The sequence below is a fragment of the Mastomys coucha genome, unplaced genomic scaffold (genome assembly GCF_008632895.1).
Source record: "Mastomys coucha isolate ucsf_1 unplaced genomic scaffold, UCSF_Mcou_1 pScaffold22, whole genome shotgun sequence".
Classification (NCBI taxonomy): Eukaryota; Metazoa; Chordata; class Mammalia; order Rodentia; family Muridae; genus Mastomys; species Mastomys coucha.
Genome location: NW_022196905.1, coordinates 243,413,207 through 243,432,661, shown reverse-complemented (window position 1 = coordinate 243,432,661; position 19,455 = coordinate 243,413,207). Strand labels below are relative to the sequence as shown.

The following is a 19,455-nucleotide window of genomic DNA, read 5'->3' as shown; positions in this document are numbered from 1 at the left end:
CCAGATTCAGAAAGGTGACCAGCTACCGCGTCCCGGAGCAGCGAGAAGGACGGGGGTCTCGGGAAGCAGAGACGAACGCGGCTACTGCAGAACACCCCCAGCAGCGGACCCCCGCCCCCGGTGCTCAGGCTGCTGGTCCCGGCGCCACGCTGAGAAAGCCGCAGGGGGCGGTCGGTACGCTGCCGCCTTCTAACACAATCTCCAAAACCTGGGACCCCCCTACCGGCCCACTCCCAGGCCACAGCTGCGCACGCGCACTGGACACACCCAGAAAGCCTTCATGGACAACGGTGCCCTCAACGTACCCAGAAACCTCAAGGCCGGGACCGACCCAGCTCTTTCCAGGCTGAAAAGGAGGCTTCTCCCCAGAGCCCAGAGGCACCGCCTTCCCTTTCCTTCAAACTACAGGGGAACTGTTCGCCTGTTCCATGGATCTGAGAGAATCTTATGGAATTCCCTTTAAACTAGGAACAACTTGGGGCATTTGACTCATCTTCGCCTCAAACCGAAGAATGTCTCCACTTTTCATTCATCACCCAAGCCGCAGGAACATGTGCTACCTGCCTCCTCACACTGACTCATTCCATTCTTTTTCGAGAAAGAGCGTCCATCCTCTTTTTTTCCCCCCACAGCTAAAGGGGACTGGATCCACCTCTTCTTTCAAATATAAAATCTATTTCCACTTCTTATTTCAATTTGAAAGAGATCCTTCTCACTGCTTTCCCCAAATGAGAGGAATGCTTTCACTTGTCTTTTAAGGCTAGCAATCAGTCCCGTCTCGTCCCTTTAACTGAGAGTGGCCCAGCTACCCAGATTATCCGAAGAGATTTACCCCAACCTGCCCTAAAAAAAAATCTCGACAAAGATCGGCTGCAACCCCGTCCATATCAAATCTAAAGAAAGTCTCCCCGCCCTCTGCTCTGAGGCGGAGCGGGAGCTCGGGTTTTCCCGCCCTCCTAGCCGTGGAACTAACGGGATCACCAGCAATCCGAGTGGCTGGCCCAAGCGCCGCCTCCGGCGGTGGTTAACCCCGAGCGCGCGCTCTCCTCCCAGTCTTGGCTCCACCCCCTTCCTTGGCCCTGCCTCCGTCTGGCTCCGCCCCCCGAGCAGCGAGCGTCCGGCCCGGCCCTAACAGCAAAGTTAGTCGAGTTGAAGTTGCAGCATTGCAGGGACTCAGAGGCGTCCAGTGGCAGCCAGTGGCAGAGCCATGGCGGGCGAGGAAGAGCGCGGAGATGGGGACCCAGTATCAGTGGTAACCGTGAGAGTGCAGTACCTAGAAGACACCGACCCTTTCGCTTGTGCCAACTTCCCGGAACCACGCCGGGCCCCCACCTGCAGCTTGGACGGGGCTCTGCCCCTGAGTGCACAGATCCCTGCTCTGCACCGACTCCTGGGGGCGCCTCTTAAGGTGAGGGGCGCTGCGGAGGTTGAGGTGGGCGGTAAGGCAGTGCTTCTAGGAGAGAGACCGGAGCGGGCGGGTGCTCGCCTCCGGAAAAGTCTCCGGCCGGGGTCCTAAGGTCCACGCTACTCTGCCTACAGGGGGAGACTCAAGTTGAGGAGACACTATAGAAGGAAAATGAGAGTTTGTGATTTGCTCCACTCAGGCTCCCCTTGAAAGTTAGGCCCTCCTGAAGAGGGGCTTGGCGTCTCCTCGCTGCCTTTTTGTCAGGGTTGCTGCAGTGGGCGGAGGGTTGGTAGCCGTTCGGGTTGTAGCGGATTGGGGACGTGGAGTTGGGAAGGGACAGACTTTCACCTGCTTCAGGTAAGTTGGGGGCGGGGCCACAAAGAGGGGCGGGTTTAGGGAGGATGTGTAGAGGGGATCTGGCTACAGGCTGGGTTGGGTCCTTGGAATACAGTCTCTCCAGGGCTGGTGAAGACTGGAGTCCCAGCCAGGATGAGAGGAGTCCCTTGGAAGCCGCCGTGCGCTCTTGGGAGGATGCACGGGTGGAAAAGCCCTTTGAGTCACCGCCCCCATGGTCCCTTAGGCCCGCCGCTGGTGGCCTACGCCTGGAAGGGAGGGGGTGGACCAGTCTAATTTTAAACCGCTGGCCTGCCCTAGTTTGCCGATGTTCCTAGGCCGGCTTTGCTCAGTTAGAGAGGCTTTTTTTTTCCGTATGGCCAGCGGGACCACCCCTCCCCTCCTGCTGGCCTCCCCCCTCCCAGCCACCCCCCCCCCAGGCATGCATCCCTTTCCGGCTTGCTTTTTCCGGGCCAGGACTCCCAGAGGCATACACACTACCAGCCCCCAGGGTTCCTGACCTGTGGGTCAGCTGGGAGCTGTGAGGGAGAAGGGAGGGAGTTGATGGGGTGCCTCAGTTGGGCGCGGGGTTGCGAAAACATGGCCCTTAGGCCCGGGGTCTCCCCTGGAATGTGCCCTAGGCTCCAGGCCCCTAGACTGCATTCCTTGCGTTGCAGCCAGCCCTGCCTCCAAGTGCAGGCAGGAGGGGGTCGGGGAAATTTGGCCTGGGGAGTGGCCAGTGTCCAGGCAGAGCACCAGCTTTAAGACCACAGCTGGAAGAATGCAGCATACTGCCCACCTCCAGAGTTTTGGTTGTAGTCCGTTTTTCTACTGTCCTGTTCAGAGGGGTCTGGAGGAGGCATGCCCAGTCTGAGGTCACCAGCATTTAGTATTCAGACTACAGAGAAAAGAGTGCTGAACTGCAACTGTTTTTACATACTAGAGAGAAAGGGGTGTTGAACTGAGACCACTCATCCTCTATACTAATGAAAATCCTTGACCAGAAATAACGTGAGGGCTGAGACTGCAGCATTTTGCTTAGTATGTGAAAGGCCCTGGCTTCAATCCCCAGTATCACAAATACATATATATGTAAGGCTAGAGAGAAGACAACAATCTCTCACTCTAGGGCACCCCCTCTTCACGGTTTGGAGCAGGCCTGGGATGTTCCAAAACGAGATTCAGAACCTCTTCATTTAGAAAATCCATTGCATATTTCTGGCCTGTACAACAAGACCCCTGGGTTCAGTGTGTTCATTTTGTGTGTGTGTGTGTGTGTGTGTGTGTGTGTGTGTGTGTGTAGAAAAATGGATATAAAACCGTCTTCCCAACCAGGAGCTGTGTCCTGTTCTCTGCTCAGGACACTCCTGAGCTCCAGGAAAGATGTGCTTCCCACCCTGGCTCTGTACTTCCTGGTCTGAGCACCTTTAGGATCTCCTACCTGCTACAGGAGAACTGCCCCCGCCTACACCCCAGGCTATGGGAAGGGTATAAAGTTACTACAGTGTTTAGAGCCAGAACTCTCTGGAGTTTGATAGCTTTGCCAGGAATGGTCAGATGCACTGTGATGTGCTTGTCCCAAATATAAACTGTGACCACAGACTCAAAATAGAAGGCTTGGAGGAAGAGGGACTGAGAAAAGGGCAGGGGCAGGGACAGGGACATCAGAGAATGGAGGGAGGAGGAGATCAGGGCTTCTTGCAGGAAATTTCAACAGCTAGTTCCTCTCCAGGTCCTCAGAGGCACAGGCATGGGTTAAATCTACCTTGTTTGCCTTTCAGAAGGGAGAGATGGGCTGGAAACCCAGGCATCACACATGTAGGCTATTGGACAAAAATAGGATAATAGGTTTTCTCTATCCACTACCTCCTTCTCTGTGTAGTTGTCTGGCAGAAGGTAGATCACAATCAAGAGACCTTTGCCCTCCCATTCTGGATTCTGTCATCCCTGCAGACCCTGCAGCCTCCCTGGGGCTCCTACCCCACACCCAGTTGGACTCCAGTTTTCCCCAGGGGCTCCTTTTTAAGCCATTCAGAGCTTTGCCAGTCTGAGAAACTTTGCTCATTTCCTCCACGTCTAGGAGGAAGCTCCTGGCCACAGCCTCTGACTCATCTTCTGTCCTGGTTGGGGGGTGGGGAGGCCTGGCAATACTATAGGCTAGGCCTAGTGTCCCTAGGGGAACTGCAGAGTCTTCTCCGGGTTATGCCTGGGCTCTTTCAGCACAAGGACTTATCCTGCCCCAGGGGAGAATTGACCCTTTGATATCTTAAAGCCTAATTCCAATTTACCAGTCATATCTTTCCTTCTGGAAAGAGCCTTAGAAGTTTTTTTCTGAGAGCCAAGGCCCTACTGCATCTAATATACATTTTCTTGGGCTCTGGGCAGAGGGACCAGAATCCCTCTTTGACCTTGCTGTAAAGGCTACAGAATCCCCTCCTACTGACAGCAAGGATTGCCCTTAGGTGTCCTGGTTCTGGTTGTTATCACCTCCTCTGGCCATGACTAAAAGAGGACAAAGGTAGACAAAGGTGCCAGAATATGTCCTGACACCCCCACTCCCACCCCAGTTTACCCCTCAGAGCTCAAGTGTGAACCTGACCTATAGGGATAGATGCTAATTGGAGGAGTCCCCAAGGCTGTTTTTGGTTTGGTTTTTGCAGTGTTTAGGATAAAACCCAGGGCCTCCTGCAGGCTAGGTAGGCACCACACAGCTGAGCTATAGCCCTGCCCACCCTATTCCCCCACCTAGAATGTTTTTTTTTCCAGGCAAGTTTCATAAACTGTCCTCAAATTCTTGTTCTTCCTGCCTTGGGCTCATGAATGTTAGCTTTATAGACATATGCCACCATGTCTATCCCCCTAAGGGTTAAGAGGTCTGTGGGGTTTATCTGTTGGTAAACTGTAGCTCTGCTACAGGAGTCTCTGGAAGACTAGAAAATTGGAGCAGGAGCAAGGAGTGGCTGTTTGGGTCTGCACGGTCCATCGGCTGGTCCTCATAAGCTAAAGACATTGGGCTATAGCCTAGTGAGAGCCCACAGCTTAGGTCCTGGAAGTGATAGACATGTAAAAGTAGATGGGTGTGTGTGTGTGTGTGTGTGTGTGTGTGTGTGTGTGTGTAAGTGTACTTCGTGTTCTCTCACTAGAACTGGGAAGACCAGTTTGGGGTATTTGCAGAGTCCAAGAAGTTTAGTAATGATATTGCAGGCTCTGGCCTTCTATCTACTTCTCTGTCAAGGTTTTCTGGAACACTTCCAAGACCCATGCACCTAAAATATGGGTCAGTTAACCCTGGTTTCATTCGGGGCTGTGCTTGCTTGTGGCAGTTAACTAACTTTTGTTTGGTTTCGGACTATTGTTTTGTTTTTATTTTTGAGACAGGCTCTTACTGTGGAGACCTAGGTGGCCTAGAACTCACAGGGATACACCTGCTCCACTCCCTCGGCCCCTGGTCCTATTTTGTTCTTTGGGGATTGGGTCTCATCATATATCCTTGGCTGCCATAGAACTCAATATGGATATCCTACATCAGGCTGGCTGGAACTTGTGAAGCTCCTCCTTTGGGTGCTGCAATTATAGGTGTGCACCACCATACCTGACTGATAGAGTGTATTTCTGAGCTTTGGTTTTCTCACTTGTTAAAATGGAAAAGCATATGAAACAGGTGGCCTAAAGTGAGGCGTGGTGGCTTGCACCTACAACCCCAGCATCTGGATGGCTAAGTCAGGAAGCTTACCATGCATTTAAAGCTAGTATGGATTACAGTAAGAGACCCGATCCAGAAAGGAAGAGGAAAGGACAGGGAGCAGGAGAGGTAAGAGCAGAGAAAGAAGAGAAAACTCGACATAGTAAGCCAGGCACCGTAGTACATATTATATACTATGTGTGTTGTAGGATATGTGTGTGTGTGTGTGTGTGTGTGTGTGTGTGTGTGTGTATGTATAGGCTGTATGTCTCTGTGTGTGTGTATATGTTGTATGTCTGTGTATATGAATATGCTGTGTGTGTATGTATGTATGTGATACACACACATACACTCACACACATACATGTATATATACACTACCTATAATACTACACCAACACTTGAGAGATGGAGGCAGAAAGATGAGGACTCAGCCTCATCTATAGGTACTTTACCTTTACCTTATTTTTTTTTTTTCTTTAAAAGGTAGCCTGTTATCTAGAACTGAGGAGGCGAATAACAAAGGCAGGTTTCTTTGCCTAAGGTACATCCTTGTCAGCTCGTCTAGGAGGTCACGGGGTAGCTAGAGACAGATAACAGGGAAGCTTGCTATTCAGAGCAAAGGGTCATGCATTCTGTGGTCCAATTACAAGAGTCCTTCAGCACGAACTCTACCCTCCCCTCTATCCTCATTTTTCCCTGCCTTGTCTATTCTTTCTTATGTGATTACACTGTTAACAACAGTGGGGGCAGGGTGGGGGGGTAGTGATATGGCTCAGGATAAAGGTGCCATGCCTGTACTGACAGGAGAGGTCTGGTCCTCTGTCTTCCAAGAGCATCTTGGCATGCACACAAGCATACTCATATACACAGGAGTAAGTAAATACACTTTTTGTTTGTTTTTTAGAGATTTGTTGTTGTTTTTGAGATAGGGTTTCTCTGTATAATAGCTCTGGCTGTCCTAAAACTCACTTTGTAGAACAGGCTGGCTTCAAACTCAAAGATTGGCCTGCTGCCTTTGCTTCTTGAGTGAAGGGAATTAAAGGCACGCACCACCACTCCTGACAATAAATAAATTTAAAAAAAAAAAAGGAGTAGATAATAAAGTAAGGATATTGCCCAGTGATATAGTACTTGCCTAGCATGAAAAAGGCTGTTTGAGGGCTGGCGAGATGGCTCAGCAGGTAAGAGCACTGACTACTCTTCCAAAGGCCCTGAGTTCGGATCCCAGCAACCACATGGTGGCTCACAACCACCCGTAAAAGATCTGACTCCCTCTTCTGGTGCATCTGAAGACAGCTACATTGGACACCAGAGTGAGCCGGGCCGTCCTGAGTTCAATCCCCAGCAGCCACATGATGGCTCATGGCCATCTATACAGCTACAGTGTACTCATACACATAAAATAAATAATAAATCTTTTTTTAAAAAAAAGGCTGTTTGATTCCTATCCCTATAAAAAATGTATTTAGTTATTAAAAACAAACAGAGGAACCAGGAGTAGTGCTACATGCCTTTAATCTCAGCACAGAGACAGGAGGATCTCTGAATTCAACTCATATGACATGAGTTTCAGGACAGTGAGTGCTACATAATGTGACCCTGTCTCAAAACACCAAGCCAGCCAAACAACAACAAACAGGCTTGAGAGGTTGCTCTGCAGCTAAGAGCCTTTATTACTCCTGCAAAGGACCCAGGTGCACATGGGTTTGGGCTGCCAGAAAAACCTAAGCAGGGGTACTAAGGAGATTCATGGCTGGTGGCCAAAGTGAGGGAAGCCTGGGAAAAGGAGGGAGGGAATACCGGAAGATCGAGGCCAGATGTGAGGAAGACAAGAGTCAGGGTGGAGGTGAAGGCCCATATATTATGCCGACCTAGAGCAATGTCATCAGAAACTAGGTCTTGCTCAAGCTTGGCCCACCCCCAGGGTGTGAGAAAAGAGTCCCAGAGGTTTGCCTCTCAGGATGGCGCTCCCAAGAAGGGGCCAGAGGGTGTGAAGGATAAGGCCCATCTTGCTGGCAGGAAGTCTGTCCTTGCTGTTGGCCTGATCCTGGCTGGCGCCTGACCTCCTATTTCCACTCAGGACAAATAACTGAGAACAGACACTGACGTGAAGGTACCAGGCTGCATGCTCTCTGGAGCTCTTTCCCTATAATGGACCCTTGGCAGGATGGATGAATGGACCCTTGGATTGGGTGAAGTGGTTGGAGAGCCCACATCTGCAGCCAGGACAAAAGCTTAATCCTATTTAGCTGAGGATGCTGGCATGGTGGCCACTTAGCCTTCAAGGTTGGGCCTTTGCCCCAAATCTCATCCTGGGGGGAGAGGACCATGGTCAGCTTACTTACGGTGACGAATGTTACATGGAGGAAGGAAGAACTATGGTGGGCCTAACATCTCCAGGTGTGCTACGTTGGCCCATGCTCAGCCATTCTTAGCAACACATCTGGGTCTTCAAGTTGTCAAGCATTTATAGCCATTTGATCCCTCCTCTTAGAACTCATGCAAGTTGTGAATCCACATTTATTAGTGAGGTTTTTTTTCCTGAGTCAAGGCTGACTTGTCTCCCTGGCTGGGCTAGAAGGAAAAGTCAGCTGAGATGTTTCCTGCTGTGTCCTGCAGACCTAAAACCAGTTTCTGGTTCATGGATGTTCCGTTGAATGAGCTAGCCTGTGTGTGATTTGGAGGCAATCCTTGGGAGAGGTATGTTTAAAGTCCCCAGATCCTGTAGTTTAACCAGGGCGGGGGGCCGGGTAGCTGGGCTTGAAGGGGGTACATTTGGGAGCTGGCCGATTAGTCTGTGTAGGAAGAGAGATTGGGAAGAATGCGAGGCTGCTGTCAGTCGAGCTAGCCCTGACAAGATAATCTAGCCCTGGAACCTTGCTGCCTCCTCTTAGAGTTCCCTGGGAGACCCGGGAGATGACTCTGTTCCCTAGAAGAGGCCAGGCCTGCCCAAGGCGCCCAAGGAAGGGCAGGCAGCCAGGCAGGAAGTGGGACAGAGAACAGGCTGGAGTGTTTGTCCTGTGTCCCATGTCCCAGGCAAGGGGGCGGGGTGGGTGAGGGTGGGTGGGTCACCTAAGGGCCCCACAGGCTAAACTGTCAGGAAGGAGAAAGATCAGGCTCTGAGGCAAGAGCAAGGGTGCTAACCAGAGGCAGAAGAAGGGATAGGAGCTGTACTCCCTCCCAGCCCCTCCACCCAGGGACCTAGAAGAGCTGAAAGCCCTTGGGTGAGGTTCAGAGCAAGGCAGAGCTGAGTAAATCACCGGAAAATGTTAGAGGTGACTTGCCCAGTGAGACAGCTAGGAGAAGATCCTCCTTGCTTCCCAGAGGCACTCTCACCCTGTGACATAGTACTTCAAGAACAGTTACTCACGGTTGTGGGCGGGCACACAGATTTTGATTAGCTCTGCATATCAGCATTGTGCTAGCAGGGGAAGTATCAGGAAGAGGCTCCAGGTTGCCCCTGGAGTATCTGGAAGTTACCTCGTTCAGCCTTCTCTATAAACATTCTCTTTTCTTTTCTTTTTAAGATTGATTTTTTTTGCTAGGCAGTGGTACCACACACCTTTAATCCCAGTACTTGGGAGGCGGAGGTAGGCAGACCTCTGTGAGTTCAAAGTCAGCCTGCTCTACAGAGCAAGTTTCAGGACAACCAAGAATACACGGAGAAACCTTTCTCTAAATAAACAAGCAAACAAAAAAGGATTTTATTTTTATTTTGAATGAGTAGGAGTCTTGGTCTTCATGTATGACTGTGTACCACCTGTGGGCCTAGTGCCTGCGGAGGCCAGAAGAAGGTGTCAGATTCCCAGGAGCTGGAGTTACAGACTGCTGTAAGCTTTCATGGGGGTGCTGGGAACTGAACCCGGGTCCTCTGGTAGAGCAGCCAATGTTCTTAATCACTGAACCATCTCTCTAGCACTTATAGTCTTTTTTTTTTTTTTAAAGGCCCAATAGTGAGTCAGGATTTACAGGAGTAAAACACGAGAAATGAACCTGTGATGGAGCCAGTGCCTTCCCATGTAGGGTCTGATGGCATTAGACTGAAAATCTGTAGCTCACCTGAAGTTCACCTAGAATGGTTGTAACTGTAGCTCACTTGGGGAAAGGATAAAAAGCCCCTGAGACCCGGAGGGAGTAGGGAGTGTGGATCAGCTCCCACTCTTCTGTCTTAGTTCCCTGGCAGAAACTCCCAGCTGGGTTTGCACCTCCATAAACCCTTAACACTTTCTCTCTGAGCATGAATGCTTTTGTGGCTGAAGCTTATCACCCCTGGAGGCTGCAAACTTCCTTGAAGGCAGCTACTTCCTGCTTTCCTTCTTCATGCCCCTTCCTTATTTGTGTTTGTGAATGCAAAATAAAAAGCAAAAACCAACCAACCCCCTCGCACCCACTCACCCCACAAAAAAGACTTCCAAGCTGTAGCTTAATGATTTAACATGTGGGAAGTAAAGCTGGGCAGTGGTGGTGCATGCCTTTAATCCCAGTACTTGGGAGGCAGAGGCAGGAGGATTTCTGAGTTCGAGGCCAGCCTGGTCTACAGAGAGTTCCAGGACAGCCAGGGCTACACAGAGAAACCCTGTGTCGAAAACCAAAAAAAAAAAAAGTGGGAATTCCTGGGCTTGGTTCCTCACAGCACAGAAACAAAACATGGCAAAAATCTGAGCTGCAGCACTAGCTCTGACAGCTATATACCCCTTTGTTTCCAGCTGGAGGACTGTGCATTGCAAGTGTCTCCCTCTGGATACTACCTGGACCCAGAGCTCTCCCTAGAAGAACAGCGGGAGATGCTGGAGGGCTTCTATGAAGAGATCAGGTCAGAGTTGAAAGGGTGAGGGTGGCCAGGGAGCCCTTCCCTTTTGAGGAAGTCTGGCCCAAGCCTCCAACCCTGTCTCCACTGGGGCCCTGCTCAGGTATCAGCAGCTGAGATACTCTGTGTATATAGCCTGGGCTGTAGCCCAGTGCAGAGAACAATGCTGGGGGTGTGGGGAGGGGGCGGGGGTGGTACCCACCATTATCTGGAAATGGGGGTACTCTTATACCTCAGTACCTGCGTTTATAAAAACCCAGCTGTTTGGCTAACACTTGGACCCAGATGAGTAGTCGGGAGGGGAGGAGTGGGCCAGGGTTCACATGTAGGTGTCTTTACCTGTCTCTGCTTTGAAGGACTCTGTGGCATCGCCACTAACGCTAGCTACTTGCTTTTAGCAAAGGGCGGAAGCCCACATTGATCCTGCGGACCCAGCTCTCCGTGAGGGTCAATGCTATCTTGGGTAAGTGTGTGGCGTCTCCTGCCATCTCGTTCCCTTCTTTTCTCATTTCACATCGTCTAGATGGCCTGGCTTCTTTCGGTCTTATGCTGGGCTAAGGACTGGGTGGATTGGAGATCTGGTGTGTCCTCCTCTCTCCCTTCCTTGTCCTTTCCTTCTGGGTCAGGATCGATGCCACAGCGGCATTGCAGTCATGGTGACAGAGGAGGGTGCCCAGAGTCAGAATAGAAGGCAGGCTTGAAAGCTAGAATTGTTGGTTATGCTAGTGGAAGAAGCTGCTGTGTCTGTGTTCCCTTGAGTTGTGTATGACCACTTACCCCTTGCAGAAAAGCTGTACGGCTCCAGTGGCCCTGAGCTCCGCCGATCTCTCTTCTCATTAAAGCAGATATTCCAGGTAAGATCCAGAGGTGGGCTGAGGGTTGGTGTCCAGCCCAGTCCCCCTTAAACTTCCCCATGGTACCTCCAGGAGGACAAGGACCTGGTGCCCGAATTCGTGCACTCAGAGGGGCTGAGTTGCCTGATCCGTGTGGGCGCTGCGGCTGACCACAACTACCAGAGCTACATCCTTCGAGGTCAGCTCCATACTTTCCCCTTGGTCTTTGTTTCCATTCCCCGTCCTCCAACTCCCCACTGACTTCCCATTTCTGTGTCTCTAGCCCTGGGCCAGCTGATGCTTTTTGTGGATGGGATGCTGGGAGTGGTGGCCCACAGTGAGACCGTGCAGTGGCTGTATACACTGTGTGCTAGCCTGGTAAGTGGCTTTACCCAAACATATGTACCCTTTCCCCTTTGGTTCCTTCTGAGCCTCAGTTTCCCCTTCTGCAAAGTGGTTGGAGTAAGCCCGAGGTCCCTAGGAAACTAAGCTGCAAGTCCAGGCTCAGAACAAGGGTCTTCCTACGCCTTGGATGCTTCTCTTTCAATCCAGCCCCAGGAGCCCTTCCCCCTCCTCCAGGAACTAACAGTCTGGTCCAAGCCCCACTCATGTGGACTGACTTCTCTCCCAGTCCCGCTTGGTGGTAAAGACAGCCCTGAAGCTGCTGCTGGTGTTCGTGGAGTATTCTGAGACCAACGCGCCACTGTTCATCCAGGCAGTCAACGCTGTAGCCAGCACCACGGGTCAGAGCCTCTCTTTCCCTTTCTCTGCCACTCAGCCCTCTCTCCTACTGCCCCCACCCCCGCACCCCGTGACTACCCTTCCCCTTTCTCTGCGGCAGGTACTCTTCCCTGGGCCAACTTGGTGTCCATTCTAGAGGAGAAGAATGGAGCTGATCCAGAGCTGTTGGTGTACACTGTCACTCTCATTAACAAGGTAGGGAACCGAGACTCGGTGCCAACTGTGGACCCTTGGCCCTCGATCCCCACATCAACCTCAGCCTCGGTTTCCTGCGTCCACCTTCCAGACGCTGGCAGCACTCCCGGACCAGGACTCCTTTTATGATGTGACAGATGCTCTGGAGCAGCAGGGCATGGAAGCACTGGTCCAGCGTTTCTTGGGCACTGCTGGCACTGATGTTGACCTGCGAACCCAGCTAACGCTCTATGAGGTGTGCCGCCGGGGGAGGGGTGTAGCTCCCAAGTACCTATCCCATTTATTGAGCCACAGCTGCTTGCTCACACATCCTGACCACTTCCGTTAGAGCGCCCTTCGGTTAGAGGATGGAGATATGGAAGAGGCTGCAGCCGCTGCAGCTGCAGGTGGCCGGCGAGAGCGGAGGAAGCCATCCTCAGAGGAGGGCAAAAGGAGCCGAAGATCACTAGAAGGTGGAGGCTGTCCTGTGCGTGCCCCAGAACCTGGGTGAGTACATGCCTGGGTCTGTGTGAAGGGGAGAATCTCCCAGGCGAGTAGCTCCCTGTTAACTGGCTCCGCCTCTAGCTCTACAGGCTCCGCCTCACCAGTAGGTTCCACCTCCTTTACTGGCTCCGCCTCGCCTACAAGTCCAACCTTCAGCCCTACTGGCCTTCGCGCCTCAGTGAACCTCTTTCCTACCATTTCTGTGGGGCCCTCAGTGGACAGTTCCTGTGAGAGAAGCGTCTACAAGTAAGTAGGGAGGCCAAGCCCCACCCCCAAGTCCTGTGTTCTACTGTCCCTCCACTCTGCGTGCCTCCACCGGCTCTCAGCCTCCTCTGCCCAAACGCCGTGCTTTCTCTTTCTTTTCAGACTTCACCAAACTGCTCCCGTTTGGTAAGTGCCTGCTGGAGAGTGAGGACTGGCCCCGACGGGTCCTCCTCCTCCCGTGGCTTCTCTTTATTTCTTTCCAGTGTTCCACCTCACCTGCCTTGGCCTCTTGTCATGTCTCTCTCTTCACTTCCTATCCTTCCGTTTCTGTCCCCCATGTTGTGTGACATCTTTGTTATCACCGCACCCGGTCCAACTTCCGGTCTGTTTCCCCCATGTCCCGCCACCCCTAGCCCTCTCTCCTTACCATTGTGGATGGGAAGGCACTGTGACACTCCTGTCCAGCTCTGTACGGGTGCACCAAGTGGGCCTTGGAATCGGGCTGGCACCATAGTTACCATGTCTTCCTCTCATCCCCCTACCCAGCTCCCCTGAGAGTCCACCTGTCCCCAAGTCCCTTCCTGGGCAGGCCAGGCTAGAGTAAGTACTATAAGTAGAGGCCCGTCTGCCAGGCCTGCCATGTGCTCAGGGCTTCAGCATTGCTTGCCCAGCAGCAGTTAATGTAGCCACCGGAGAAGGAAATTCTCAGGAATTCTTTCTTCTAGACTTGCGCTTCCTTAGTAGCCCAAAGACTTAACCACTGGGCACAGTTTACTGGGATCATCGTGGTCCCTAAGCTTCAACAGTGATACCTGAGTAGCTTAGACCAGAGATGTGGATGTGGACAGAGAGCTTGTGGAGGAATTTGGAGAGGTATTTAAAGTGAGGTGTGTGTGTGGGGGGGATTGCGAGGTGGGGGGAGGTACAGGAACTTGAAGCTGAAGGAAAGTCAGGAAGTAAACTAACTGGTATGGTGGCACCCAGCTTGTAATTCTAGCACTTGGGGGTAAAGACAAGGAGCATCAGGAGTTCAAGGTCATCTTCAGCTACATAGTGAGTTTGGGTTGGTTTGGCCGATGTGAGACTTTGTCTCCAAAAAAAAAAAAGAGGAGATTGAGGAGAAGAGAGGAAAAGAGAAGACAGCAATAGATCACATTCATATTTCAACACAAACTGAGTGCACACTGTTAACAGGCCCTGTCTCCACTGAAACGCTCAAAAGTGGACAGACCTGTAAGAAGTCTGTGGTGCCTGTTGGGACAGCTATCTCCTTCCCTCACTCTAAGGGAATCTGGAGAAAGAACATAGATTCCAGCAAGGTTTCAAGTTAGATGTCAAGTAGAGCTTCTATATTTGGACCAAGAATTCGGAGTTGGTTGTAACTCCTGGGATGTGGCTTGGCAGGTTGGCAGAGGTATACCTAGTGCATGGACTGTCCCTATGCCTGTGTGTGCTTGCAACTGAGGGCAATGCCCAGTGGCTCAGCAAGGCATATGTACCACCCTGGGCTGGACTTGGGTCAGACACCACTGCTGACATGTATCTCTCTTCAGAGCCCGGTTCCTGGAGAATGTGGCCGCAGCAGAGACAGAGAAGCAGGCTGCTCTGGCCCAAGGCAGAGCAGAGACGCTGGCTGGAGCCACGGTGGATGACACTGATGGATCATCAGGTGGGTGATGCTCAGACAGAATCCAATCTCTAAACCAACCAACCCTGGGGACCAGAGAGAGGGCTCAGTCGGCAGCTGAGATAGGACCTGCATTAGAGTCCCAGCATGGAAGTTCACAACTATCTAGTAACTTTAGTTTGGGGAAATCCTATGCTGCCTTCTTAATGATTGTTTGTTTTCCAGATTGGGTTTCTCTGTGTTGCTGTGGTTGTTCTGGTCCTCATTCTGTTGACCAGGCTGACCTCAAACACAGAGACCTGCCTGCCTCTGCCTCCCACGTGCAGAGATTAAAGGTGTTTATAACCACCGCCAATTGATAATTTTGTATTAAAATATAATTATATAATTTCCTCCTTTTCTCCTTTCAACCTCTCCCACGTACCCCTCATCTTGCTTCATCAAACTCATAGCCCCCCCTTTCTAAAAATTTTATAGCTTACTATTACCACTACGGGTACCAGGCATGCACCACCAGTTCACAGACATACACATGGGTAAAACACTCATATACATCAAATTTGTTTGTTTATTTTCTGAGACAAAATTTCTCTGTGTAGCCTTTGCTGTCCTATAATTTGCTCTGTAAACTAGGCTGGCCTCAAATTCATAGAGATCTGTCTGCCTCTGCCCCCCCAGCAGACTAAAGGTGTGTGCCGCTGCCACCTGGCACATAAAAACAAACCACCAAAACTCCTTTCATTTGTGTATCCCTGGGGAAGGGGGCCTTAGAGCTCTGAGACTGGACTTATGGGTGCTTGGTTATCACTGGCCTGTATTAGTGCTGGGAGCTGAACTCAGGGTCTTAACTGTGAGCCATCTGTCTCTCCAGCATTCCCCCATCCTCACCGCAATGTTGCTTTATTACCCCACAGAGGGCATGTGGCTGACAGTTACTTACCTTTTCCTAGGTACCAGGGAACTGTGGGACTCCCCAGAGCCAGCCTCTGCACCCAAGACACCTCAGAGCCCTGTTCCCCGAATCCTGCTGCGCACCCAGCGGAGTCTTGAACCAGGGCCCAAGGAGCCAGTGTCACCTCCAAGCCCTAAGGCTGAGCCAATCCAGGAGCTTCCTACCCGTGTACCCAAGCTCTGCATTGGGGACTTGGACTTCTCAGATCTAGGGGAGGATGAAGACCAGGACACACTGAGTGTGGAATCTGTGGAGGCTGGAAAAGCATCTCCATTGCTGTCACCTCCATCGTCCTCACTCTCTGGGGGTTCCCCTCCTCCACCCCCACCTCCCCTACCCATCACAGGCTCCTGCCCACCGCCTCCGCCCCCACCTCCCCTACCCATCACAGGCTCCTGCCCACCACCTCCGCCCCTGCCTCCCCTACCCATTATAGGTTCCTGCCCACCACCTCCGCCCCTGGCTACTCCTTTTTCCCACTCAGCACTTGATGGCCCAAGGCATCCCACCAAAAGGAAGACAGTAAAACTTTTCTGGCGGGAACTAAAGCTGACTGGGGGCCCTGGGTGCTCTAGAAGCCGCTTTGGGCCTTGTCCTACCCTGTGGGCCTCTCTGGAACCTGTCTCAGTGGACACAGCCCGACTGGAACACCTATTTGAGTCCAGAGCCAAGGATGTGCTACCCACCAAGGTAAATGGGCTTGATGGGCAGGAATTGGGAGTTCAGGGGGCCCAGTTATTAGAGCTAATGCCTCATTCCCCACATGGGGAAATGGCAAGGAAAGGAAACTCATTTAAAGCTCTCTGTGAATGAGCAGAGCCCTCATTAGAAGTATTAGTCCATCCCCAGGCCTTACATCTTTCATCTCCAGTCATAGGTTCATTAGGCCATTCAGAGAACTTAAGTGCCCTCTTTCCCCTCCCCCCCAAGACAAGGTTTCTTTGTGTGGCCTAAGTTGTCTGGAATTTGCTCTTTAGACCAGGCTGGCCTTAGACTCAGAGATATCTGAGAGAGTGCTGGGGTTAAAGGTGTGTGCCACCATGCAAGCTTAAAGTGCTACTCCAGCTAGTTCCCCCCACCCCTTTTTAAAAGATTTAGGTATTAATTTTATGTATCAGATCCACCAGAAGAGGGCATCGGATCCCATTCCAGATGGTTTATCCCACTGAGCCATCTCTCCAGCTCCTCTTCCCTTTCTTAAAATGCCATTTTCCCAACCTTCTGCAGAAAGCTGGTGAGGGCCGCCGGACAATGACCATAGTGCTGGACCCCAAGCGCAGCAATGCCATCAACATTGGCCTAACCACTCTGCCACCTGTGCATGTCATCAAGGCTGCCCTGCTCAACTTTGATGAATTTGCTGTCAGCAAAGATGGCATTGAGGTGGGACTAAGGATAAGAGGGAAATGCTGGCTCTTTCCTTTGATCAGTAAAACTTCCAGTCCTTCTGGTGGTGGGCACAGGCCTGCCGTTTCTGTAGAGCAATCTCCCAAACCTGGGGGCTCCCCTAGAAGGCCTAGGGAGGGGTAAGAGACAATGTTTTAGGCCTCAGGTCAGTACTGAAGGCCTCTGTGGGGTGGTGGCTGCATCTTCAGAAACTGCTGACCATGATGCCCACGGAGGAAGAGCGGCAGAAGATCGAGGAAGCCCAGCTGGCCAACCCCGACGTACCCCTTGGTCCAGCTGAGAATTTCCTGATGACTCTTGCTTCCATTGGAGGCCTGGCTGCACGCCTACAACTCTGGGCTTTCAAGCTGGACTATGAAAGCATGGAGCGGGTACCTGGGTCATGGAGTGGGATAGGGTGGTACAACCAGGTGGGTAATGACCACGTAGCCTGAAGGCTCCTTGTCCCTCACACCAGGAAATTGCAGAGCCACTGTTTGATCTGAAAGTGGGCATGGAACAGCTCGTGCACAATGCCACCTTCCGCTGCATTCTGGCTACCCTTTTGGCTGTGGGTAACTTCCTCAATGGCTCCCAGGTAAGTGAGAGCACTTGGGGACTGGAGGGCCAGGCTCTGGATCCAGCTAGGACCAGACTGAGACAGGCTCCTTACAGAGCCGTGGCTTTGAGCTGAGCTACCTGGAGAAGGTGTCAGAAGTGAAGGACACAGTGCGCCGGCAGTCACTGCTGTACCATCTCTGCTCCCTGGTGCTCCAGACCCGACCTGATTCCTCTGACCTCTACTCAGAAATCCCTGCCCTCACCCGCTGTGCCAAGGTTAGTACCAGGCAGAGATTCCACTAAGACTGGCTGAAATATAACAGGGCATTGCTTCTTGGGGTGACTCCTCCTCCTCCTACCTAATTGGGCTGCTGTGCCACAGCTTACTGAGGCTGTGGGTATGAGAGCTATATCTATCCTCTGCCGATAGGTTTTAATGGCTTAACCACAGCCGTTCACTTCTTTGGGCCTATTTAGTTGCCATTTCCTCCAAGTAACCTTTTCTGGTTTTGCTTGAAGCAATTGAACTGGTATGTCTCTTGTATTAAACTATACATTTTTTTGGTTTGGTGATGCAAGGGCCTCAATCCAGGGTCTTATGCAATGAAAGCAAACATTCTGTACCACTGAGCTGTACCATTGCCCACTTTATACTTTCTGAAACAGACATACATTGAACAAATACTGTCGCCTAAACTATCCAGCCTGGCCCTAGGGGCACAGCTGAGACCTAGTCTTTTATCTTCACAGGCCAGGCATGGCAGTGCTAACATGAGGCCTTCAGGCCTCAAGCAGTGACATATGTATTCTTGCTTTTTAGGTGGACTTTGAGCAGCTGACTGAGAACCTAGGGCAGCTGGAGTGCCGAAGCCGGGCTGCTGAGGACAGCCTCCGGAGTTTGGCAAAGCATGAGCTAGCCCCAGCCCTGCGTGCCCGCCTCACCCACTTCCTGGCCCAGTGTACCCGCCGGGTAGCCATGCTAAGAGTAGTGCACCGTCGAGTCTGCAACAGGTGGGGCCAGGAGCCGGAGTGAGGTAGGATTGCCACCACCATCCTTTAAATACCAGGAAGACTCACTATCTAATCTCCCACTCCTTCCAACCTGCCTAGGTTCCATGCCTTCCTGCTCTACCTGGGGTACACCCCACAGGCGGCGAGGGACGTACGCATCATGCAGTTCTGTCACACGCTGAGAGAGTTTGCCCTTGAGTATCGGACTTGTCGGGAACGAGTAGTGCAGCAGCAGCAGAAGCGGGCTACATACCGTGAGCGCAACAAGACCCGTGGTCGCATGATTACTGAGGTGAGTGCCCACCCCCTTCCAGGTCTTGCCTGCCACATCGTGGTTCCTTCTCCTTGCTCCTAACCACCCTTCTTTCCCTGTTTAGACAGAGAAGTTTTCGGGTGTGGCTGGGGAGGCCCCCAGTAACCTGTCTGTCCCAGTGGCTGTGGGCAGTGGGCCAGGTCGGGGTGATGCTGACAGTCATGCTAGTATGAAGAACCTGCTTACCAGCAGGCCAGAAGACACCACACACAGCCGACGCAGCAGAGGTAGGGCTCATAGCTGCTGCTAGGGGAATGTGTTCTAAAGCCACCTTCACCTGATTTCCCTCTGCTGTCTCCCTTAGGTATGGTCCAGAGCAGTTCCCCAGTCTCACACACAGCAGTGGGGCCCTCTGCTGCATCCTCTGAGGAGACTGCAGCCTCTAGCTTACCCAGTGACACATCAGATGAGATAATGGACCTCCTGGTGCAGTCAGTTACCAAGAGCAGTCCTAGAGCCTTAGGTGCTCGGGAGAGGAAGCGTTCTCGTGGCAACCGAAAGTCCTGTGAGCATCCCCTTACAAACCCACTGAATGTTCCCCTTATCTCCCCCTACCCTCCCCCTCTGCCCCCTGTAACCCTGCTCTGTCCATGCAGTGAGACGGACATTGAAGAGTGGACTTGGAGATGACCTGGTACAGGCACTGGGACTAAGCAAAGCTCCTGGCTTAGAGGTGTGAGGGTGCTACCACACCTGGATACAGCGACAGCACAAGAGACTAAGTGCAGAGAGTGCCTGGAGCAGAAACCAGTATTGTGAACAGTATTATGGGTGTGTGTGTGTGTGTGTGTGTGTGTGTGTGTGTGTACACGTACATGTACATGTATTTTACATGTGTGAGTTCCTTATTCGGAACAAAATAAAGTTTACCTAGCTAATCCAAGAGCCTTTTTCTTCTTTCAAGATCTCTGCCTAGCTG

General features: G+C 51.9%; 1 protein-coding gene across 2 annotated transcripts; it reads left to right on the top strand.

Annotated features, from left to right (window-relative positions):
• The first annotated feature begins 1,100 nt into the window (after window positions 1-1,100).
• Fhod1 (formin homology 2 domain containing 1) lies at window positions 1,101-19,419 on the top strand. Of its 2 annotated transcripts, XM_031341140.1 has the most exons (24): window positions 1,192-1,408; window positions 10,130-10,236; window positions 10,629-10,693; window positions 11,017-11,084; window positions 11,157-11,262; window positions 11,347-11,441; window positions 11,695-11,806; window positions 11,905-11,999; window positions 12,091-12,234; window positions 12,328-12,485; window positions 12,564-12,728; window positions 12,849-12,872; window positions 13,233-13,286; window positions 14,240-14,355; window positions 15,264-15,955; window positions 16,493-16,648; window positions 16,861-17,043; window positions 17,130-17,249; window positions 17,327-17,488; window positions 18,033-18,223; window positions 18,323-18,515; window positions 18,601-18,763; window positions 18,841-19,041; window positions 19,133-19,419. In XM_031341140.1, the coding sequence occupies exons 1-24, from the start codon at window positions 1,208-1,210 to the stop codon at window positions 19,213-19,215; spliced, it is 3,654 nt and encodes a 1,217-aa protein (XP_031197000.1). In that variant the 5' UTR covers window positions 1,192-1,207; the 3' UTR covers window positions 19,216-19,419. The 2 variants fall into 2 exon arrangements, with proteins under 2 accessions (XP_031197001.1, XP_031197000.1); XM_031341141.1 differs by lacking the exons at window positions 12,849-12,872; window positions 13,233-13,286 and having other exon boundaries at window positions 1,101-1,408.
• Window positions 19,420-19,455: the final 36 nt, after the last annotated feature.